The sequence below is a fragment of the Halyomorpha halys genome, unplaced genomic scaffold (assembly GCF_000696795.3).
Source record: "Halyomorpha halys isolate HHAL.00 unplaced genomic scaffold, Hhal_1.1 Scaffold170.1, whole genome shotgun sequence".
Taxonomy (NCBI): Eukaryota; Metazoa; Arthropoda; class Insecta; order Hemiptera; family Pentatomidae; genus Halyomorpha; species Halyomorpha halys.
In genome coordinates this window covers 2,010,799-2,031,974 of record NW_027107231.1, presented here as the reverse complement: position 1 = coordinate 2,031,974, position 21,176 = coordinate 2,010,799, and the positions used below count along the sequence as shown (strand labels likewise).

The 21,176-nt window shown below is 31.2% G+C and overlaps 1 protein-coding gene across 5 annotated transcripts in view; it reads right to left on the bottom strand.

Moving 5' to 3' along the window:
- Positions 1-13,853: 13,853 nt before the first annotated feature.
- LOC106678972 (uncharacterized protein PF3D7_1120000) overlaps positions 13,854-21,176 on the bottom strand; it is a 148,735-nt gene continuing 141,412 nt past the window's right edge. For 2 of the 5 annotated variants that reach the window (XM_067045533.1, XM_014417855.3), the window contains one exon: positions 13,854-16,255. In XM_067045533.1, coding sequence (XP_066901634.1) covers positions 15,970-16,255 — 286 coding nt within the window. In that variant the 3' untranslated portion in view covers positions 13,854-15,969. The remainder of the gene's footprint in view (positions 16,256-21,176) is intronic. The other 3 variants (XR_010842928.1, XM_067045534.1, XR_010842929.1) reach the window with 2 other exon arrangements.

The window sequence follows — 21,176 nt, the reverse complement described above, 5'->3', positions numbered from 1 at the left end:
TTGGGAAACATTTTTATTATAGACATTTTTCAAGGGTCAGGGAAATAGGTGGATCGGAGTGTAGCATTATAGAGATAGGTAAGGAATAGAATGGCTTTACGAGGGAGCTGTTTCGGGAAAAAATTTAAAGATTAAATTATGTATGCTACAAACAGAAAAAAAAATTAATATAAAATTTTGTGTTGGTATGTATTGATACAACATAGATTTTTATTATTATTTCCCCTAACAATTTTTCCATCCTCGTGTTATTAACCCTCCGAATAATCCAAAAAAAGTTTTATCGTGCTAGATTGCGTTGCACTATACTTATATCTCTTTAGTAATATATACTAAAAAATAAATAACACAACCATTATTAAATAGCTGATAATAATAATTGAATATCTATTTACAGATCAATAACATAATTTATATAACCTGTAAATTTCCTAGACTTGTTTTATTTATTATCTGAAACATAGAAATCCAAAGATGTTTCGGTTACAAACAAAACATACATTTTCCATTGAATATTTTTCCTTATTTAAGTGAAAAAAAATAAGGGGGTATATTTGAAATATTCAAAGCTTTTGCCAGTCGAATCCGAACTAGGAATTCCATGTCGACTGTACATCTACATATTGAGACCGCGCTTGAGTGCTAGCCAAGGTTAGGCCGAGTTATCTCTCTTGTTTTGTTTTTGTAGGTAATTTACGAGACAGAACAGCTCTATAGGAAGTTTGTAACGATTGCCTTACTGGTCATGAGGATCTTATTTCCCACTAGTCGAAGGAAACGCACTGAAAAATTCACCTTTCAAACATTTACTATTTTTAAAGAAATTCGGGTAGTTCAGATTAGCCAAAGCCGTAGCATTTTAATGATGATGGGAATATATTGTGTATGTCGGTATATTATATTGAAATGAAAAAATAACTTTATTCTGGGACATATGTCCCTTAAGAATAATTACATGGTTCATATAGTGAGATATTATGTATGTTGTTGGTATTTGTGCAGCTTCAAACCAACCTGATTCCTGCAGATTCTCTAAATAAATCTGGCTAGACCTTTACAATTTACGGCTCTCATTTTCCTCTCTTCCACCTAGATCGGTTATTGTCCCAATGCGCGTTTGGAGAAGGGGGCTACTTCATGAATTTTCCAGAGAGTAAATCACTACCTTTCTATTCTGGATAAAATATACAAAACAAAACTGTAAGTTCAGATTAAATGGATAGGCTTGTCCTTGAAAACAAAATTAAAAAATCAAAAATAATACCCTACACACATTGTCTTAGTATTGTCAAGGATTTTTCGAGGTTAATTGATTTTAAATCAATTAACAGTCGATTGGATCCAAATAACTGTATTCAAAGCTAACGAGGTGAAACAAACGTTTTGGGTGTTAGTTATGAGATAAGAAGGATTTCATCTGCGGTGAATTGTTTTGCCCGTGAAGGTCGACTGAGGTTCCCGCTGTGATATCATCATCTATGACGACCAGCTATCCTGTCATCATCAAATTCTAGCTGGTCTTTAATTTTTTTTAGGGGGAGAGAGGGTTTTGATGTCTCTGATAATTAAGTTTGGATTTGGGGATATGAATTGGGACGAATTTCCAGTAATGCTGGAAAAATTAGTATATTTAGCGCATTTTAATATTAATTGGTCATTTGGTTTTTCTTTTTGAATTTATATTTGGGATATTAACATGGATATTCTATAAAACAAACTTGAACATCGCATGCCAGATTTTTCAGGATAAATATTTCTTCCTCACTATCGGAGGTAGGGAACTATAAACCATTGATTTTATTGCTTAAATAAAATAAAACTGGATGGTTTTATTGCTACAATAATAAATCATGTAGTAACACAGCACCTTTCATAGTTATTTCACAGAATCATTAATAAGAAAATTTCATTGAACAATGTTAAATAAAATGAAGATATACTATGTTTTTGGATAAAGAAGTCTGTTGGACTAGTGACTTCTTTCTAACCTAAGGTTATAAGCTGACTTCAAAATGGACTGACTCACAAGCAACGGTTATAACGGTCTTTCCCGATTTCAACTAACTGTCGGTAACACTAGGGTTGAATTATTTTAACAATTATTTAATTATTGATAATATAATTGAATTATTTTCAAATTACACTTCGAAAAAGGAACTATAACAGAACAGTAAAATTCCACTTGGTTTCTCCCTGTCCTAGCCCAGAATACATAAACAAGAACTACAAGTAGAATTTAACCCTCTAAATCAGTATATACATTATAAGATCTCTAAATGTATTATATACATAATAAGATGACTAGTTATAAAAAAATGCTTCGTGTAAATAAAAGGCTCCACACGCACTTTGGAACCACTCTCTCCACCCCCCCTCCCCGCAACAGCATGTTGATCATTACTCTGTAGTGCGTCTAGATGACGTATTTTGTGATCCCAACCCACTATGACAAGCAGCAAGGTCTAAATCCTCAACTCAACATTGTGCGAAATACCGCAATATAAATCCTCTGTCCCAAACATACTAAATCTAATCTATTCCAAACATTGGAAGAGATTAGATTTAGATAAGTCTAGGTCTGATCTCCAGCAGCCTAAAAATCGTGTAACCATTGAGTAAGCCAACTTCTTTTTTACAAGTTTGGAGTCTTTTAAAAAAGTATTTGGTTACCTTTAGCTCCCAGTCCTTCAGTCCCTACCTTTCTTTCTCTCTACTTGTGACAACTCTCTCTGGAAAGGGAACGAAGACTTGATTTTCAAGCTCAAAATCCATTTACCACAATGCTTAAACCTAATCCTCAAATCCTACTCCTCTAATCGTTCCTCTCTAGTTCGCTACGGCACAGAATATTACAATTGTTAATTGTTTGTTTTCAATTGATAGATGAGAGTTTATTCTGTAGTCTAAATAACTGGTCATATCGTTGGTTGATTCTGTATTTTGAGTCCTTTATTTTTGCTTCCTTGTAGACAAAAGACTTACAAGGAACAAACATACTCGATTTGGAGAGTAACCTTTTCCACTCTTGACAATCCTTGGAGGCGCCTGAAAAGAAGATGGCCTCGAGACCTTATATTGTAAAAATTTGATTAGAGTACTAACAATGGATGTTTCCCGACAATTCTGTATCATATGTACCATTATAATGTCACACAAGTCTGTACCATTATAATCTAAAATAAAATTTACTACATGTATTTTTATTTTGATACAGTTATAAATGTCAAAAAAATAAATAAAAGCTTCAGAACCAGGTGAAATTGTTAAGACCGAAAATTGGTCTTAAGACTTATTAATAATAATACAAGAACGGCCCGTATAACTTATTTAATAATGATTAAATGGTTGGAAAAATATATTTTAGTCCTATTTTGCTTTAGTAGTACACCTCTATAGCTTAAGCAGTGCTATTGTAATTCAAAGTAAACAAATACCTCGTTTAGGAACTACTGTTGACTGTAACCTAATGCCAAATTACCGCAGAAGGCTGGAAGATAACAGGATTCCCGATAAGACGGTTTTAAGTAATGGAGGAGGACAGGAGTTAGTTAAGGCCTTGTCCGCATCCTATTTTGCCTTCTCACGAGGTTAGGGATTCTTTTTATTTTTTTTTTGTTTGTTTTTGAAGCAGGAAATTTTGAGTTTATTTTGGTAATATACATACGGTTTTACTATTTTTTATATTCAGAAAAAACAAAATCAGACACGTATTAATAAATTTTATTTATTTTTTCTAATACGTCTTCACAATTAGTCACGTCGTCGGAAACACATAAAACGAAATTAAAGGAGCAAGGATGTGACAGAACCTCAAAATCGGACATCGAAAAGAATATAGAATAAAGTCATGAAGACTCAGATGGATTAAACAGATTAGAATTGAAAATTGTCACATCACCAAGAATAATAACAAGAAAAAAAAGTAAAAATAGGAAAATTAAAAAACTGGTGTTAATAGTGGAAATGGAAAATATTATGATTTCACAAACACAAGAGCCCTCTTCCGTAATAAAGTATAGTACAAACTAATGGTTTGTACTTAGAAACTAAAGCATTAATTCGTACTTAGATCTCAGTACCATTTCACTGCCTTGTAAAATATTTTTTTTAATTTTAACTCCTATAATATCACAAATAGTTGTATCTATCATGAAATAAAAATTATCAGTGCTTGTACTTTGTAGTTCTTATACTTATATTTATCGTCTGATGATATTACATTTTATAATGAAATAGAACCCAGGTGTCCATCATAGATCTATGAGCAAATACTAAGTTTATCAAGAAATCTTTATCCACCAAGAAATATCCAATGTAATACCAGCAGTACTAGATTAGATTATGATAAATGTAACCAATAATTTTTGGATATTATTATTTTTCAAGGGTTGTACAGCTAATTCATCTTTTAATGCTAATTATTTTTTACATTCTTACTTTTCTAACAATACTGGTTCAGAATTTTTTTTTTATATAAAAATATATTATTTTTTGAATTGTTACCAAACATTCTCATAGATGAATTCGTTTTAATCAAATGAACAGAAGACAATGTATATTGCCGCGCTTACCGGATCTGGAAACTGAAACACCATGTAGTTTGGAAGTAATGTAATGCTCTTAAGCTGGCATAAAAAATATCTACATAATTTGGCAAATCTGGTAGATGTGTACGTGTTACCAATAGCTCGTAAACTTAGACTGGTTCAATGATATTTTTATTACACAGTTAACTCTACATGCCTTAATTATTAGACATGATGAAATTGCCGTATAAGATAGTCCTCATATGGATTTATGCAAAAAAACTCTGGTGAGCGATGTGTTTTCCTTCCAAATTTTCTTAAAGATTTGATCAGAGTGGTGATTTACACCCTATTGTTCCCACTTCCGATTTCCATTGTTTGTCTGTTAGATCCAGAAATGTACTTAATCTTCTTGTGGGATGATAAAACACGGTCCTTCATTATTTATCCACAGTAATGCAAGCAGTCCTGTCTTTCATGAGGATCTAATAATTTTTATGACCATATTTACGGTAATGTTAGTTATACTGTATATGTATTTGTGAAAACATGTGTCTCCGTCTATTTGTGTATTTATTAATATCCTGATATATTATTATTCAATATGTATTGTTACCTTGAATGGTGAGTTTTAAATATAAGCAGTGGAGAATCCTATTCAACCGTCTCTATTTTAATCACCCTATCTTTTTTCATTTTATAAATAATTTTATTTAAGGCACTTCGGTATAATATTTATGGAAGAGAATTAGTTCAATCTACCGCAAAATAAGGGCATTAGTGTTCACATTTCTTTCATAAAATATGTACAGAAATAGAAGAACAGAAAAAAATTTAAATAATAATAGTACTGAGTGAATTAAAAGAAATAAATTAAATTAAAAATAATATTGTTAAAGAAATATATAAATAGAAGAAAATAATATCATTTTGTATAAATAAAAATATGAATCTATAATAATAATATTAATAATAAAATGAAACTGATCAAATAATTTAAAAAAATAATTTATGTACAAGACAAAGAAAATCAAGTTTAAGTAACTATAAAATAAATAAAAATTCACACCTATATAAAATAGTTTCATTTTGCCTGGGGAACTCCAAGAGATCCCAGCGCTTCTCTCCAACTTCGTCGTTGCTAAGCCACCTCGAAATATTTTTCTTTTTCTAAATCCTAGCCTTACTGAACATTTACAGCATAAAGAGCCGTCATTTATAATTTCAGCTTCATACGCATAGTGGTCATTTTTGAGATATTTTGATCTATAATTAAGTGATTGCCATCTCTTCTTTTATATGTTAAGATTATGATAAAAAGGGTTTCTCTGGAATATTTATATTGGACTATTTGTACAGAATATTTTAAAAAATACCTGGATCCTAAGTCCAAGTATTTGCAGGTACTGGTCCGATTTAGATAATTTTAGTTTTGTCTTACAGAGAATTTAATTATATTTCAAATAAGCGACTATAATCTTCCTGGAGATTTCAAGTATTTGTGTTTTTCGAAAAGCTATTTATTGTTTTGGTTTTTTAACTTTATGATTTTTTTTTTTTTTTTTGAACACTTAAGAGTTCGAATTTAAGCTCAAGCTTTAATGTTTACAGATCTACAGCATTAAAGGAATTACTTATGATAATTTCTTCTTCACAGGCATTGTCATTTAACTAAGAAGAACATAATTAAATACATAGTGTAATTATCTATTATGAACATATCAACCTGTTATAGAAATGTGTGATATTCACAGTAAAGATCAGAAGTGAGTGAGAAACTCACACCTATTAAATTCTTTTTTTTTTCTTTCAAATAAATATTTTCTTTTAAAATCTCTTATTTTGGGAAGTTTTCTAATTGAAACTTGTCCGTTAAAACTTATTATATATAGTAATATTTAAAAAATAATAACTTTTAAATAAAGATAGAAATGTATATTGGCATTCAAGTCTTTGAAATTGTTTTTATTGAAAATTTTGAACCACTGGCCCCATACAGATATAAATCCAATATCAGTGAATTGCCTCAAACTCTAAACATTGCGCTAATTTACGACATTGTTTAGTGAACTTCACATTTCAGCTTTGCAGCCAATCGCCCTGAATTGGCTAACTCATGGTGTGAGATGTCCCAGATTTTTCTGTTCTTTAGAATGATTTCAGATGCTAACCTACTTTTTCATATCTTTGCAAACGTTTTAAACTTATAAAATATTAGTATAAATACCTGTAAATTCGCATAATTATATTAGATGGTTTGCAGAATATTTTAACATTCTCTATCACTTTTTAGTCATATTCGGCAATAAAATATTGTAATTACCCTTAGGAAAATACGATGAGACGAGATGTAGTGCGATCTCGCTTAAATTGATGAGGTATATACCATGTATAATTAGAAATCGGTACGTTTTTGCAGTAAAATAAATAAATAAATAAGGTATTGCAATTATCTTAAAATAAATATATAGCTAATGTTAAAAGATTCAATGAAACAATTTCGATATGGAGTATTTTTTTTTTTTTTAATTAATATCTGTTCCGTTTACTCACAGGAGTTTAATGAGCTTTCAAAAGTGAATGTTTCAGAAAATGTATATTTTTTTTAATAATTAAAAAACTAATAAATAGCAAAAGTTTTTTAATCAGCGCAAATTGTTTTTTTAAAACATGAATACGAAGTATATAAATGTACAATTTTTTTTTTTTTTTAAATTATGTGTACTGTTGAGCAGATTCGATACTTAGGACTCCATCTTGACAAGAGACTTACTTGGAATCCACACACAAGACTGAAACGACAAGAAACTGCTCGTAGATTCCGATTGCTACAACACTTACTTGACAAACGCTCTAAACTTCCCATTCATTACAAAAAATTAGTATACACTTCAATAATCAGACCAATTTGGACATATGGAATTGAGCTCTGGGACTCCACCAAACCATCAAATTCTTCCCGCATCCAATCGTTACAATCCAAAATCCTACGTAAAATCGTTGATGCTCCTTATTACGTCACAAATAAACTCATTCATAAAGACCTAAATGTTCCTTATGTAACCGATCTAGCCCGAACCCGATATTATTCCTTCCATAATAAACTCCCTAACCACCCAAACCCACTCGTGTCTAACCTTGCTTCCTCTTCCATTCCTGGCAATCCTCCAAGGCGCCTGAAAAGAAGATGGCCTCGTGACCTTATATTGTAAACTGTTTTAGAGTTCTACTACTGGGTAGTTTCTCTACATCCTGTATCATGTCATATGTCATTGTGATCAAATTTACTGGTTGTATTTTTTTTTATACAGTTGTAAATATCAACAAATAAATAAAAAAAAAAAAAAAATTATGTGTAAGTGAATTTTGCAATTTTTTCAAAGTTAAACGGATGTAGGAAAAATGTTTTGGCCCTATAGAAAATTGATTCACAAAGTGTTGAATTCGGGGTTCTCCATCGTATGATTTCATCATCAGAGGCTAAAACCTTAAAAAACAAAACAAAAAAAGAACAACTAAATGGCTTGAAGGTTCAAGAGATAACGCGGGCATAGACATACAAACAGAAGCATGGACAAACCAATTGCCTAAAACCCAAATTTTGTTTTTGGGAATGGAGGGTTCTGTAACGCGTAGATTCCTTGAAACATTTACCTTGAAAATTGACCAGATTACAAAATACTTCTTACCTAGTAGTGTTAGAGATGTAAAAACATTTTCTTAAAGTATTAAATATAAATACCTAAATAGTTTAGTACTATTAATTATTTGGAATTTGATAAACTAGGGTTTAATCAAACACTTGAGGTAGAAAATAGGCATTCCAAAAAAAAAAAATTTTTTTCATATAGTGGCACTTGCTTTTTGATGAAGTAGAATTGAGTTAGTAAGTAGCATGTGTTCTATTCTCAACTCGATGAGTAGAACCTAATCTCTACTTTTTGCGGCTGTATGTACCCCAGGAATTCACATTCTTTCTAAGAAATTATAAGTTACTCGGAGTTTATTAATTAATTTCTTTTTCAAGGGGCTTTTTGCTTAGTTCTTATCATGTTAAAACCGCTTTACCCCGTCTCAGTAGCAGGAAAGTGTCTCTTGCAATTTTATCAACTTTTTCTTTTTTCAATCTCTATAAATAAGGCATTGAATCCATAGAAAGTTTAGTCATATATTTGGTAGGATATCATATATCCTCTGTCCTATAAAATTTTCGTTTTACTCCATATTAGTGTCTTCTGGCTTTCTTGGTTCGATTAAACAAATGAACAGATAAAAGTCCTATGATAAAAATTTAAAGTTTTGGGAAAATGACAAATTTTATTTTCAGTAATGTTTTAGTGCCATAACCTTGCGTTTTTTAGTACCATCTATGGGGATGATTTTTGTATGGTAAATCATGCAATTAACTCATTGGTATTTAATGTATATTGTATAAGCACATGGCACTTATAATAATGCGAAATGCGAAAGTGCCCTGATTTTAGAATTACATTTAAATTATTTATTGGTATTGGTAACTGGTGGGGGAACTCCGGGCTTAGTGGTCCTTTTGGCAACCCCTGGTGGCTACCTTTAAGTTGCCGCCGCGTACTAACCAAGGTGTGAGTGCCAAGATACATTTCTTGAGGCCGCCTAGAAATAAATATTAACTGCCCTAGGTGGGAATCGAACCCGCACCGTTCCAAATCGAGCGCTCTAGGACCCATACCAAAACGCACTCGGCCGTCGAAACCCTTTTAAATTATACAAGAGCCATATATATGTTGTTGTTTTTTTCATATTTATTTCTAAATTTTGTAGTGGATTGATTCTACACAATAATTATATTGATATCCATTTATTGAAACAAGGATGATGAAGTTCATAATTAGGCCGTTTAGTCTCGACCCCCAATTGCGAACTATCCCGAACAACAATGGCACCTGCAGCAATCGCAACTGACCTTGGCAGTCTACGAAATCCGGTTTTTGTTTAAGAGCCGACGGTTCATGAGGCGTAACAAAAACACTCGGATAAATTGATTGAATTTGAGATAAGGCCTGCAGTAACTCAGGTGGAACACCATCAGCTACAATATGCCTGCATGCATTTCCTATCGTAAACTCAGGGTCAGTTAGAAAACGGTACGCTCAGAATGGTACAAATATTAACGAGTGTACTGAAATTTCAGCAAAATCCCCACATGTGCCAAAGTTCTTTTTTTCGAGACCATTTGAGCGTCACCTGAGTTAAAAACTTTGTTTGAAAACATTACTAATTATTACACAATGCTTTATTATTAAAATTAATTATTTATAATAACAGTAATTACCAAATATCAAATGTCTGGTGTGTCCACTCTGACGAATTTCCATACCGCAAAGTCCCAGGACATTGTTTACTGTATCCTTACAAGTATTGGCCTGAATTGTTTTCCTTTTTAGTTCAGCTTTGACAGTTTAATTTTCTTTTTAAAGAGAATTTAGAGAGTTCAGGGTAATGTGCAGTTTTCGAATTGTTCTGAACACTGATAAATGGGAACATGCAAGTTTTTTTTTTTTTAATTCGGTGCTTTTAAAATCTTTATTGTTGTGTTTCATAGATAATTAAATTAACTTGTATGTGATCCAATGCTATTTTCCAAAAAAATTAAACTTATTAGTTACGGGCAAATAAAGATGTTTTTCTGATTTTTTTTCGCGGAGATTGGCTCTAAGTACAAAAATTAAAAATTAACATACAGAAAACAAGGAGAGAAATTGTACATTAATTAAAATATACCTCGGATCACTCTTTAGTTTATTGATAAAATCCGTTATTTATGAAATAGAAATGTGCTAAGGCATGATTTACAGAGTAGAATACAGGCGAGAGTAATTGTCCATATACGATTGTTTTCGAGTAAAATAGAAATAAAATTATTTTAATACTAAGAGGAATAACTTTTGTTTTTGCTGTTTATGTTCTTACAAGTTGATGAACATGTTTTGTATTTTAAATCACTCACTAAATGAATCATTGTATATTTGTGAGTATTTTTTATGCTATATTTCAGTTTTAAGTATTACATAGATTGTTAATTAGGTTAAATCTAGGAAAATGCAACGTCATGTAATATGGTTAAAAAAAAATCTACAACTTAAATGAAAAGAAATAACAAATCAATTTTAAAAGAGCGACATTTGAAGAACCTGAATATGATAGGATTTAGCAAAAATAGTGGGCTATTACTGCACTAGACCGGAAAAAAATTATGTTCAAAAATCAACACACACATTTAGCGTGACTATTTAGCGAGACTTGGTTATTTGGACTCATAGGCTTTATCCTTCTGTTGATCACACAGAGCTTTTGCCAACAAATTTTGCACAGTCGTTCATTTTTTTTGACTTGGATTCTGCTGAGATGGAGAATTATATTCATTAAACTCTCTGACTATTGATATATTTTTACCTTTAAAAACTTTTGATGAAAGGTCATAGTGAGATGTAATGTGCTGGGGATAAGATCAGATTTTTCTGGCTTAATTGTTGCATTGTATTGGTAGACTTGCTGACACCATGATCAGGAAAGCTATTAAAACAGGATTACAATAACGGCCAAAAAGATAATGTGTGACGAATCGAAGAAATAATCTATTTGGTAAAAGAATTTGATAAATGGCTTCACATCTGATATGGAGTAATAGACAATAATCTAAAAATTGTATAGTCCGGATGGCGGTCAATAATTGCGAAAACTATTTATTGAAACCCGACGTTTCATGACTCTTGAATCTAATAGAAGTTAAAGAATAATTGAACACTGGCCACAGTTTACCTTTCTGTTATACGGATGAAGTAGTACTGAGCGATCTCAGCGATAGAACACCTGGGAGTACCAAAGACTTGGGCGACACCTCCTCAATGTGGATCAGGCGTTTTCATACAAGCTAATAATGCAATGTATTTGAAGCTAAACGAAAAAAAATCAACATATGGCGGGACGTAACAGTAATTTAAAATGAAAAAAAAAGAATAATAAAAAGTGTAGCGAATTTGATAGTTTCATAAAAAACGCTAATGTTTATATTAAAATTTATAATTAAGAATTCCTAAATAAACAGAAGAATTAGTACGAAAGTGGCCCTTATGGTTCCTTACCTTCATATTATATCTTCTTTTTTTGCTGCCCCTACCTTAACATTACCGGCATATGGGGTGACTATTCTATAGGTTACCGACCTATTATTTAAACCAGAATGTCAATTTTTCATACCGTGGAGCCGTCACGAAATATAGGTAAACTTGGTTGTGCCTTAACTCACATTGCCACCACAACCTCTACATATTTTAGCTATGACCAAATATACTAGCATGAATCATCAAGGGTCTAACAAATAATTGAAAAAGTACGAAAGTTGTACGGTCCAAAGTGCCTTTGTGTTGTCATGTTGTGAGTTACGATGATCCCGCCCCAATTGGCCGCATTTAACGAGTTGGGCAACTTTCCTTTTCTAATATTGAATCCTTGGCCGTTCGGTGAACAATTTCAGCTCTATATTCACTGCCGCAATATTCGTAGGATTGTCTAACTTGTTTGTGGTTATGTTATATATTCTTCTTTAACCGCACAAGTTCACCTAAAATAAAAAGTGATGCCTCGTCATGGTTGAAGTATTTATACCACAGTCCTATCTCATGAAGCAATTCTGATCACCATCTCCCTCTTCCCCTCAATTGATTCCTTTCCAGCCACTTATTAAAATTCATTGATAGTAAATTTTGGTTTATTATTCTTCCTAAACTTTTCCTGTGAGTTTTGATGTAATCACTATTTACAGTTTAATTTTTTTTTCTAGCAGTAGTAGACCTAACGTGGTTACGTTTAGAGACATGCTCAAAACTCCTCGTGGCTTGTTGTACAATTCCTATAAGGCTAGCAAAATTAGACCGTCTGTGAACCGTTGGTGGTAGTAAACATTAGATAGAAGGAGTTCGTTTTGAAAACATTCTTATCCCACTAATCAAAAAATATTAAATTTTGTTAAATGATGGTTTGAGTTTTGGCAGCCTGACAGCAAATTAGGCTGTAACAGCTCCTAAAGGTTTTTGGATCAATAGTAGGTGCTAAAGGGTACAAGTTGGCACAATAGTGTTTAGATATATGATAAAATAAGTTTTGTTTATGACACAAAAATTTAGTTTTACTTCCAGGAATGAAGCTGTACCTGATTACTGGACCTACAGGATAAGCTTGAGTTAAATGTATGTGGACAATAAAGATTGAAAGAAAGTAAATTATCACCAAAAAATTGATCATTTTTTCAGTATTAATTTACATCAATATCATCATATTGATATTAATAAGTTAGAAGAAATATAAACGTAGTAGGAACTGTTGCCAAAAATTGTGTATTTTAACCTAAACATTAACTAAGGGGGAAAGAAGTAATTGTGGAGTGACAGAAAATTTCCCATTTGAAAAGTGGTTAATTTCGTAAACTAATTTAAGTCCTTTATAGTGAAGTCAGTTCGGTTACCTTAGTACTCTGTGGTGACATAAAAATGGTTTCCCACCACTTTGGGGGACCTGAAATAAATAACTACTAGGAGACAAGAAAATGTGAAAAGAAAAGTGCCCCTACATTTAACCCTGATCTTACCATAAACCTGTGCTCCACAATCCACAAGTGGGCTGTGAGAATCTTAGGATCCGCCCTGAAAAAGATTTTTCAGCACATATTTTAGAAGGAATTGTTAAATCTGTTTTATTGTTTCCCTTGGACCCCTTATTGGTCTCCCCTTCTCCCAGGTCAGGAGTGGGTGTGGACCTCAAATTGTTTAATTTATGGCTTATTGGGCTACAGACTTCTATGATTTCGGACCACTCCCATAAAAAGAAATCTTAAAATGACATTGCTCATAAAAATACTTTGAGTATGAATTTATAGTACAGTTGTTCTTTGTGAGAGGTTATAAAACATATACATAATATTTAAATTTTTATTTCTTGTATATTTACAACTTTAATGTACAACGAACAAACTGGATGAAGGTTTAAATGCATACAAGAACTGGGTCGAATTGTTTAATTATTGTATAGAATGAATAAAAGATTTACAGCAAAATATTCTTCCAATAAAATGTTTAATGATATTAATGAATTTTTATATAGATTTATTTAGATCAGATTAAATCTTTTGCTTTCTTACCAGACGACCATATTAGGCAAAATATTTCTCATGTTTTTCTTGTTCTTAAAGAAAAGGTGAAACATTCAAATTCAATTTTTTTTGTTTTAGTTTTTGTTGAATTTAGATCATATATTTTGTAATTTTGATTTCATTGGTACTTATTATATAATTAGCTTTATTTGTTAATTACATTTTTGTCTGGTCAGAGAACAAAGATTATTTATAATACAGTTTTTTTATTATTTTTTTTTTATTTTTACATTTTTTCAATAAATATTAAAATCTTCAGAATGCTAGATTTTGTAACATTTACAAAAGTCAATGAGAAATTTAAAAATAAATTTCTAAAGACCAAACATATTTAAATGGATTAATGCTTATTAAGATACTAAACACACTCAAATTAGTGGCTTTTATATATCACATTGAAATTGCAGGTGTGCATCAAAAACAGGAATAAGGAAAAGGATAAAACAATTGCTGCTTGAATGATTATTTTTTCTTTATTTTATTTTACAAATAATTGGCCCACAGCTTTTTAGCAAAATTTAAATAGAAAAATCAAAACCATTATTAATGGCAATAATAATTTTAGCCAAATTCCTAGTAATTCTACAATATGATTTGCATTATCTTTGTAATTAGTAAATATTAATCTTAAAGGAAAAAAAATTAATGGGAATAAATTCAAAGATAGTAGCTCTGAAGAAACACCCAAATTTAATATATACCTGATAGCCAATTTTATATATATTACTTTGTTTAAAAATAGTTTTTCCAACAGAATTCTTTAAAAATTAATATCATTCAAATTTCTAGTGTGTTAATAAAAAAATCCTATACAATTTTAAATACATACGTCTATCCCATAACTAAAGTTAAAAAAATGCTGCATTTCAGAAATTGAAATATATTGTTTTGTGGTCTACAAATTGTCTTAAGAGAGAATACTCATGTTCAATATTGGTTTAATTTTCACAACTTTGAATGTATTTAACTTGTTCTTTAATCTGTATTTAATTGGTACATAAATAAGCTAGATACGTTTACAATATTTCATTGTTTATTAGTTTGATTTATTTTTTCTCAGTAAATGTTTTCCAACTTGGAAATATTTCCTTGACCTTGTAATATATTTAGATTTCGTCTGTTATGAATTTATTTTAAATTCACTTTTTTTTTATTTATGCGTAGATTCCTAATTTTCAGACTAATTGTTTGAAGCTAACCATCATACTTTCGCAGTTATAATCATACTACAGCAGTCAACATTTTATTTACAAGCACTGTCTGATTGCTTTATAAAACAAAACAAGCAGCAGTTCCTTTATCCTATATCTTATGCTGATCTATGCAAAAATCCCTTCATTAAAGAAAGAATATATGTATATATAATTAAATATATCCTTCATACACAACACATCCAGGTTTCAAAATTCAACATTTTTCTTAAAAATAAGCTCTCAACTATAATTTAACCCCCCATATAACCCCAGGGATTGACACATAGAAAATATAAACATGCTTTGAATCATTAATAAACAACAATATTTATCCGCTAACTTCTAGTGTACCATCCAGGATCCTATCTGCAAAATGCTTTAGGTTTAGAATGATTTGCAATCAGTCAATTTCATTATACATTTTAATGTACTTTCCCCACTTTACATACCAGTGAAATTTCAAGTATCATTTATTGTCTATTTTTAAAGTTTTTATTTATTTTTTTAAAACTTAGTTTTATTTTACTTTACTTTACTAGAACGGACAACATTTCGGTTATTAATCACTTACTATAATTTTCTTGTTTTTGATTAGCAGATTTGTAGTTTTTAGTAAATATCGATATTTTAAATCTGGACATATTAATATTAAATTCATTGACTATTATGTGTATTAAACATAGGAATATATAAAAATAAACATTTGTATTTCCAAAATTATGTTTTCAGTGCCAGAAAATGAAGTATATTCTGTGTTTGGATTGTTGTAAAGATTCTTATCCAATTATTTTCCATGTTTATTTTTAAGGTTTTGTTTATTCTTTGACACCATGGAAATCAAAATAATTACTTTTTGAACCTTTATAAAATATTTTTTGGCATCAATTTATGTAGTGCAAACAGAGTATATATAAATTATATGCTTTCTACTAGAATTGGAATCTACCAAACGATCATTTTGTGCACACCAAACATCAGCAGGATATGATACACTAGACTTAACCAAATAAATCAACTATGTATAACTATGACATAAAAGGCATTTTTTTTTATTAAGTCATCTCTCTCAAGTTCTGTAACGTTTTTCTTTTTCTGTCCTACTGCCCTTTTTTGGGTATGAACACTGTTCAGGTTTGGAGCATTGGGAGTCCTTTGTAGACCTGTGCTGTGCCTCATGACATTCACAAGTACATTCCTCTGGGTTGACGTAGGTATAAGGGAGAGTAGTTATTCGGCGAGGTGGTCTTCTGCGCTCTGGCTCATCAAAGGCAACCCACTGAGGTGCTCTTGGTGGAAGAGGAGGAGGAGATGATGCTTTACCACGACCTCGACCTTTACCAAATGAATCTGTTCTGTAAAAACATAGAATAAAAAACATTATTTTTTATATTTATATTTTTACATTATACATATATATTTTATCATCATCTAATTATAAATGTTAACTTAAATTATTAGAAAAAAGTGGTTTAATAAAAACTATAATTCTGTTACAAATAAAATTCTTACACACATCGTAATGATTCATAACTAAATGCAAAACTTTAACTTATCAATCAATATAGGACATGCCACACCAAACCCCCTGCAAGCTTTTAAGTTCAATTTTATCAACCAGATAAACTCTTGATCAAACAGTACCTTCTCATCCTTGACCAAACTCTGTTGGAGAAAACGACAGAGAAAAAGATTCTGGGATAGAAAGCCATGCACGGAATTATCAGTTAAGTTATTTATTTTTTTTAACTTACACATATGCGCTCAACAGCATAAAAATACCGAACATTCTGATATTTCCACATAAATACTATAATCGCTAATATAATCTAGCGATTAAATAATGACCTCTCAATACTGAGAGTGTGAAAATCATTGGTCATTCTGAGTTGTGGCATTCAGTGGGTCAGCCACTACCAGCCCTTCGCTCTTAGTTGCCTGTTTCCTGGAAACAATGTAGTATGTCATGAATGGTGGTTTTAGCTATTTCCAGGGTTGCTGCAAATTTATCAGACATTTCAGACTTCTCTTACCAAGGTTGGGCTAAGTCTTTATCATCAAAAGTACTGTTATCTTTGATCAGAACAGAAAAGAAGGTTTGTAAAAAAACTACAAAAAATTAGTTGCAGTGGATGAGAGTTGAGTCCAGTAAAGAAACCTCAAGAGAAATGGGTGACTAATTTGTGCCATTTTAAACTTAAAGGAGCTATTTCAATAAACATTCTAAATCTATTCTGTAATAACCGGATTACCCACAAAAATAAATAAATTACTTATAATCAGCTTTTACTTTACTTTACTAAAGACATTAAATATTATTTTATTATTTCTAAAACTGCCACAATCCATTTTTTGAAAAAATAATGTTCACAAATTTTCAATGTAGCACATCACCTATTAAATCCCTATTGACCAAAACCATCTCGATCCTTTGTAAAAATGGATTAAAACGCATGATGTTACCAAGGTTAAATGCGGCACAGCCATATGATTTTGTGGTCTCCTGTACAATTTTTGGTTAAATAAATTGAGCCAGTTTTGAAACTAATTATCTCACTTACATAACCAATATTAATTAAGTAAATTTCTTTTTTATAACATTGTATTAATTTAGTTAAGTTAAAGTTGTATTAATTATTACCAATTGTATTAGTTTTTACCAAAAATATATAAAAATTATTAAAACAAAAGTGCCTCACAATATACTTTTGAGCCAACTGATTTTCAATATTTTTTTGTGGGGAACCAAGTTTGGAGTGAGGATGGAGGATGGTTCGCAGATAATTAAATTTCTGGCTGATTAGTTTAGGTATTTCTGCAGGTCCGAGACCAGTGGACTAGAATATGGTTAACTTTACATAAACACTGATTCAACATATTACTTATTCATAGAAGTTAACTAATTTCCTGACTTTTTATTACGATGACTATTATTTATTTACTAACTATAAAATGGTGCTCTGAAATAAGAATACCTTTAATTTATTTTTTATTTTATTTATTTATTTATTTTTTGTTTAGAAGATTTATTCTGACTTTCATTTAACAGAGGATAAATTATGATCTAAAAATACTGGAACAAACAATTTATTGGATCCAATACAAAAAGAATGAATTTAATTCCTATTCAAAATCTTTTTGAATGCTTTCAAATCCATCTTGAGATATCATCTGGTATAGGTCTCTCATTGGGGACCAGTTTCTACATTTATAATGAGCTTGGTATTATTATAATTTTTTTTATAGCTGCTGGTTAGTAACCAATCTGGATCCAATGCTATAACTCAGTCAATAATAGTTAGTCAATAATAATATGTAGTCTACTAGAAAATATTTTAAAAAATAATACTAAATAATTTAACTAATATAAATGTTAGTAATTAAGTTTTATCTAGAAGATTAAGGTTTACATATAAAATTGAGAATTTTTAAAAACAGTGTCATCCAGTAACATACAATAAAATTCTGATCAAAGTTTATTTATAATACAAAATATTGGTATTAAATTATGAAACTAATAAAAAAACATCAATTCTATGGTTATGGATGCATTACTGCATGCAATTCAAAGTTTCATGTTTTATTTTATATATGAAACACCTAGATGTAAATGAGTGTGACAATTTCAAATGAAACAACTTAAATTTAAGGTTAAATTTGAAATTCTTTTTATAAAGTCCCCCATTGTATATAACTTATTATAGTACGCATAAATCAAATGAATACCTAATATTGTTAGAACAACAATTAATTCTGTCATTCCTTTACTTCCAAGTGTCTCATATTTATTTTTACAGTTTTGTACATAATATGAGATATTTATTAATAATTTACATACATTTACTCATACTCTTGTTTCATTCACCCCTTATACTTAGTATGCTCATTGGTTACAAAATAATGTTGAACACTGGACAGGAAGTAGAGAAACTTGATAGTTGCTCATGAAATGCATTGTGAATCATAGTCTTTCATATTATCACTAGTTATAATGTATATATATATATATTAAGAACTAATTATTATATTAATAAGGCTTATGCTCGCTATAGCTACTCAAAGGATAAATGAACCCAAGAGAGTCATTGACCCTTGTAATCAATGTCATAAGGAAGAGAGTATTAGTAAAAGTGAGTATTAGTCACTATTCTGGAAGTGAATCAATCGGTCTTTTTGGGAAACTTCGTTTGGATACTTAATCCAAATTAATCTAAGCGTCTAAATTCATTTAAAAAACTGCTATGAAATTAATACAAACTAAGTCAATCAGGAATCAAACTCAAAACCTCTTTTAATTGAGTGCTCTTGAATCTTCAACTAGCACAAGCTTTGCCAACCAATCTAAGATTTTTTTTTTTAAACTTATCAATGGTTGTATAATGTATTAAACTGAAAATTACTAATTTTATGCACCGTTTCCTTTGAATTTTCTTTAAACTTCCTATAAGCCTCTATAGGCCTTATATACCTTTGGCTTCCCTAAACAGCCTGCTTCTCCCTCACACACACATACAGACAGATTTAGTTGAACAAATTGTTTCTTCCAATTTTTTTCAACTAATATGTATGTACAAGAGTGGTTTGAAAAGTTCTCGGAATCACCGCTAGATGTGTTAGAACAATGAGGTTCCTACGCAATAATCACGCATCCTTTGTGTGTGAACACGTGGCGTGGGTGGTAATGACGACTCTTTGTTGTTGTTTTATGCAGTGATTTGTGAAAATGGAAAAAACTGAGATTTGAGCAGTGATTAAGTACTTTGTAAAGAAAGATATGAAAGCAAAGGAAATTCATGTCGACTTTCAGAACCCACTGGGGGACTCTGCTCCTTTATCTTCAACTGTTGCTAAGTGGACCAGTTTAAATTTGGTTGGGAGAGCTTAGATGATAATCCGAATAGTGGGCGGCTAACAAGTGCTTTGACCCCAGAATTTATCGCAAAAGGGCATAAAGTCATTGAGGATTGTAGACTGTAACTGCGTGAGATTGCTGAAGCTGTATGGATGTCGTCTGAATGGGTATATCACATTTTAACCAAAGAATTGCGAATAAAAAAATTATCAACAAAATGGGTCCCGTGGCTCTTGACATTGGACCATAAACGTACCAGATTGGAAATGTCCAAACAAAATCTGGCCCATATTCAGCACAACCAACAAGATTTTTTGCACCGGTTTGTGACTACAGATGAAACTTGGGTGCACTCCTGTACCCCAGAGACAAAATAGCAGTCGAAGAAGTGGAAATATGCTGAGTCACCACCACCAAAGAAAGCAAAGGCAGTATGTTCAGCCGGAAAGGACATAGCCTCAGTTTTCTGTGATGCAAAAGGCATTCTGCTGATAGATTATCTTCCTATTGGCAAAACAATTATGGGGCAATACTATGCAAACCTCCTAGACCAACTACAAGAAAAGATACGTGAAAAAAGGCTTGGTTTGGCAACGAAAAAAGTCATCTTCCATCAGGACAACACTCGCCCGTACATAATTGCTATTATCATGGCAAAACTTCATGAACTGAGGTACAAATTGTTGCCACATCCACCTTATTCACCTGATTTGGCACCATCAGACTTTCATCTCTTCCCAAAGCTGAAAATTTTTCTAGATAGACGGAGATTTCCTATAACAGAAGAAGTGACAGCCAAATTAGAGAGGTATTTCGCAGGCCTGGAGGAATCTCATTTTTGAAATGGGATCAAGGCATTGGAACATTGCTGGACCAAATGCATTTGTCTACAGGAAGACTATGTTAAAAAGTAAAAGCAGTTCCACCGAGGTAAGACACCTCTTCCTAGTACATTCCGAGAACTTTTCAAACCGCCCTCGTATATATTATCATTCCCTAAAATGAAAATTTAGTTGCATTTTAAGAAACAATTTTTTCAACTAAATCTTCATTTTAAGAGACTTTGAACAAAATAATGAACAGGACTTATGTAAGGTCCAGAGAAATGAATGTTGATATTCCCACTCTAGGGCTGTATAGGTCCCCAATAGAGGACTTAAGCCAAAAGAAAAAAAATTGTCAGATCCTTTAAAATTAATAGCAAACTTGAATGTGGCAAAGGGATGAGAACTCATCTAGACTAATGATATTTCCAAGGATTTTTTCCAAAATTTAAATATCAACATCAGACTTTCTCAGTAGGAATATGTGGAGAAATTCATGTTTATGAATCATAAAATACCAAACAATAGTTTTATTCTGGAAATTACCAGGGCATTCAAAAAGTCCTGTCGTTTTTCGTTTGTTCGTTGTTTATTTTGATT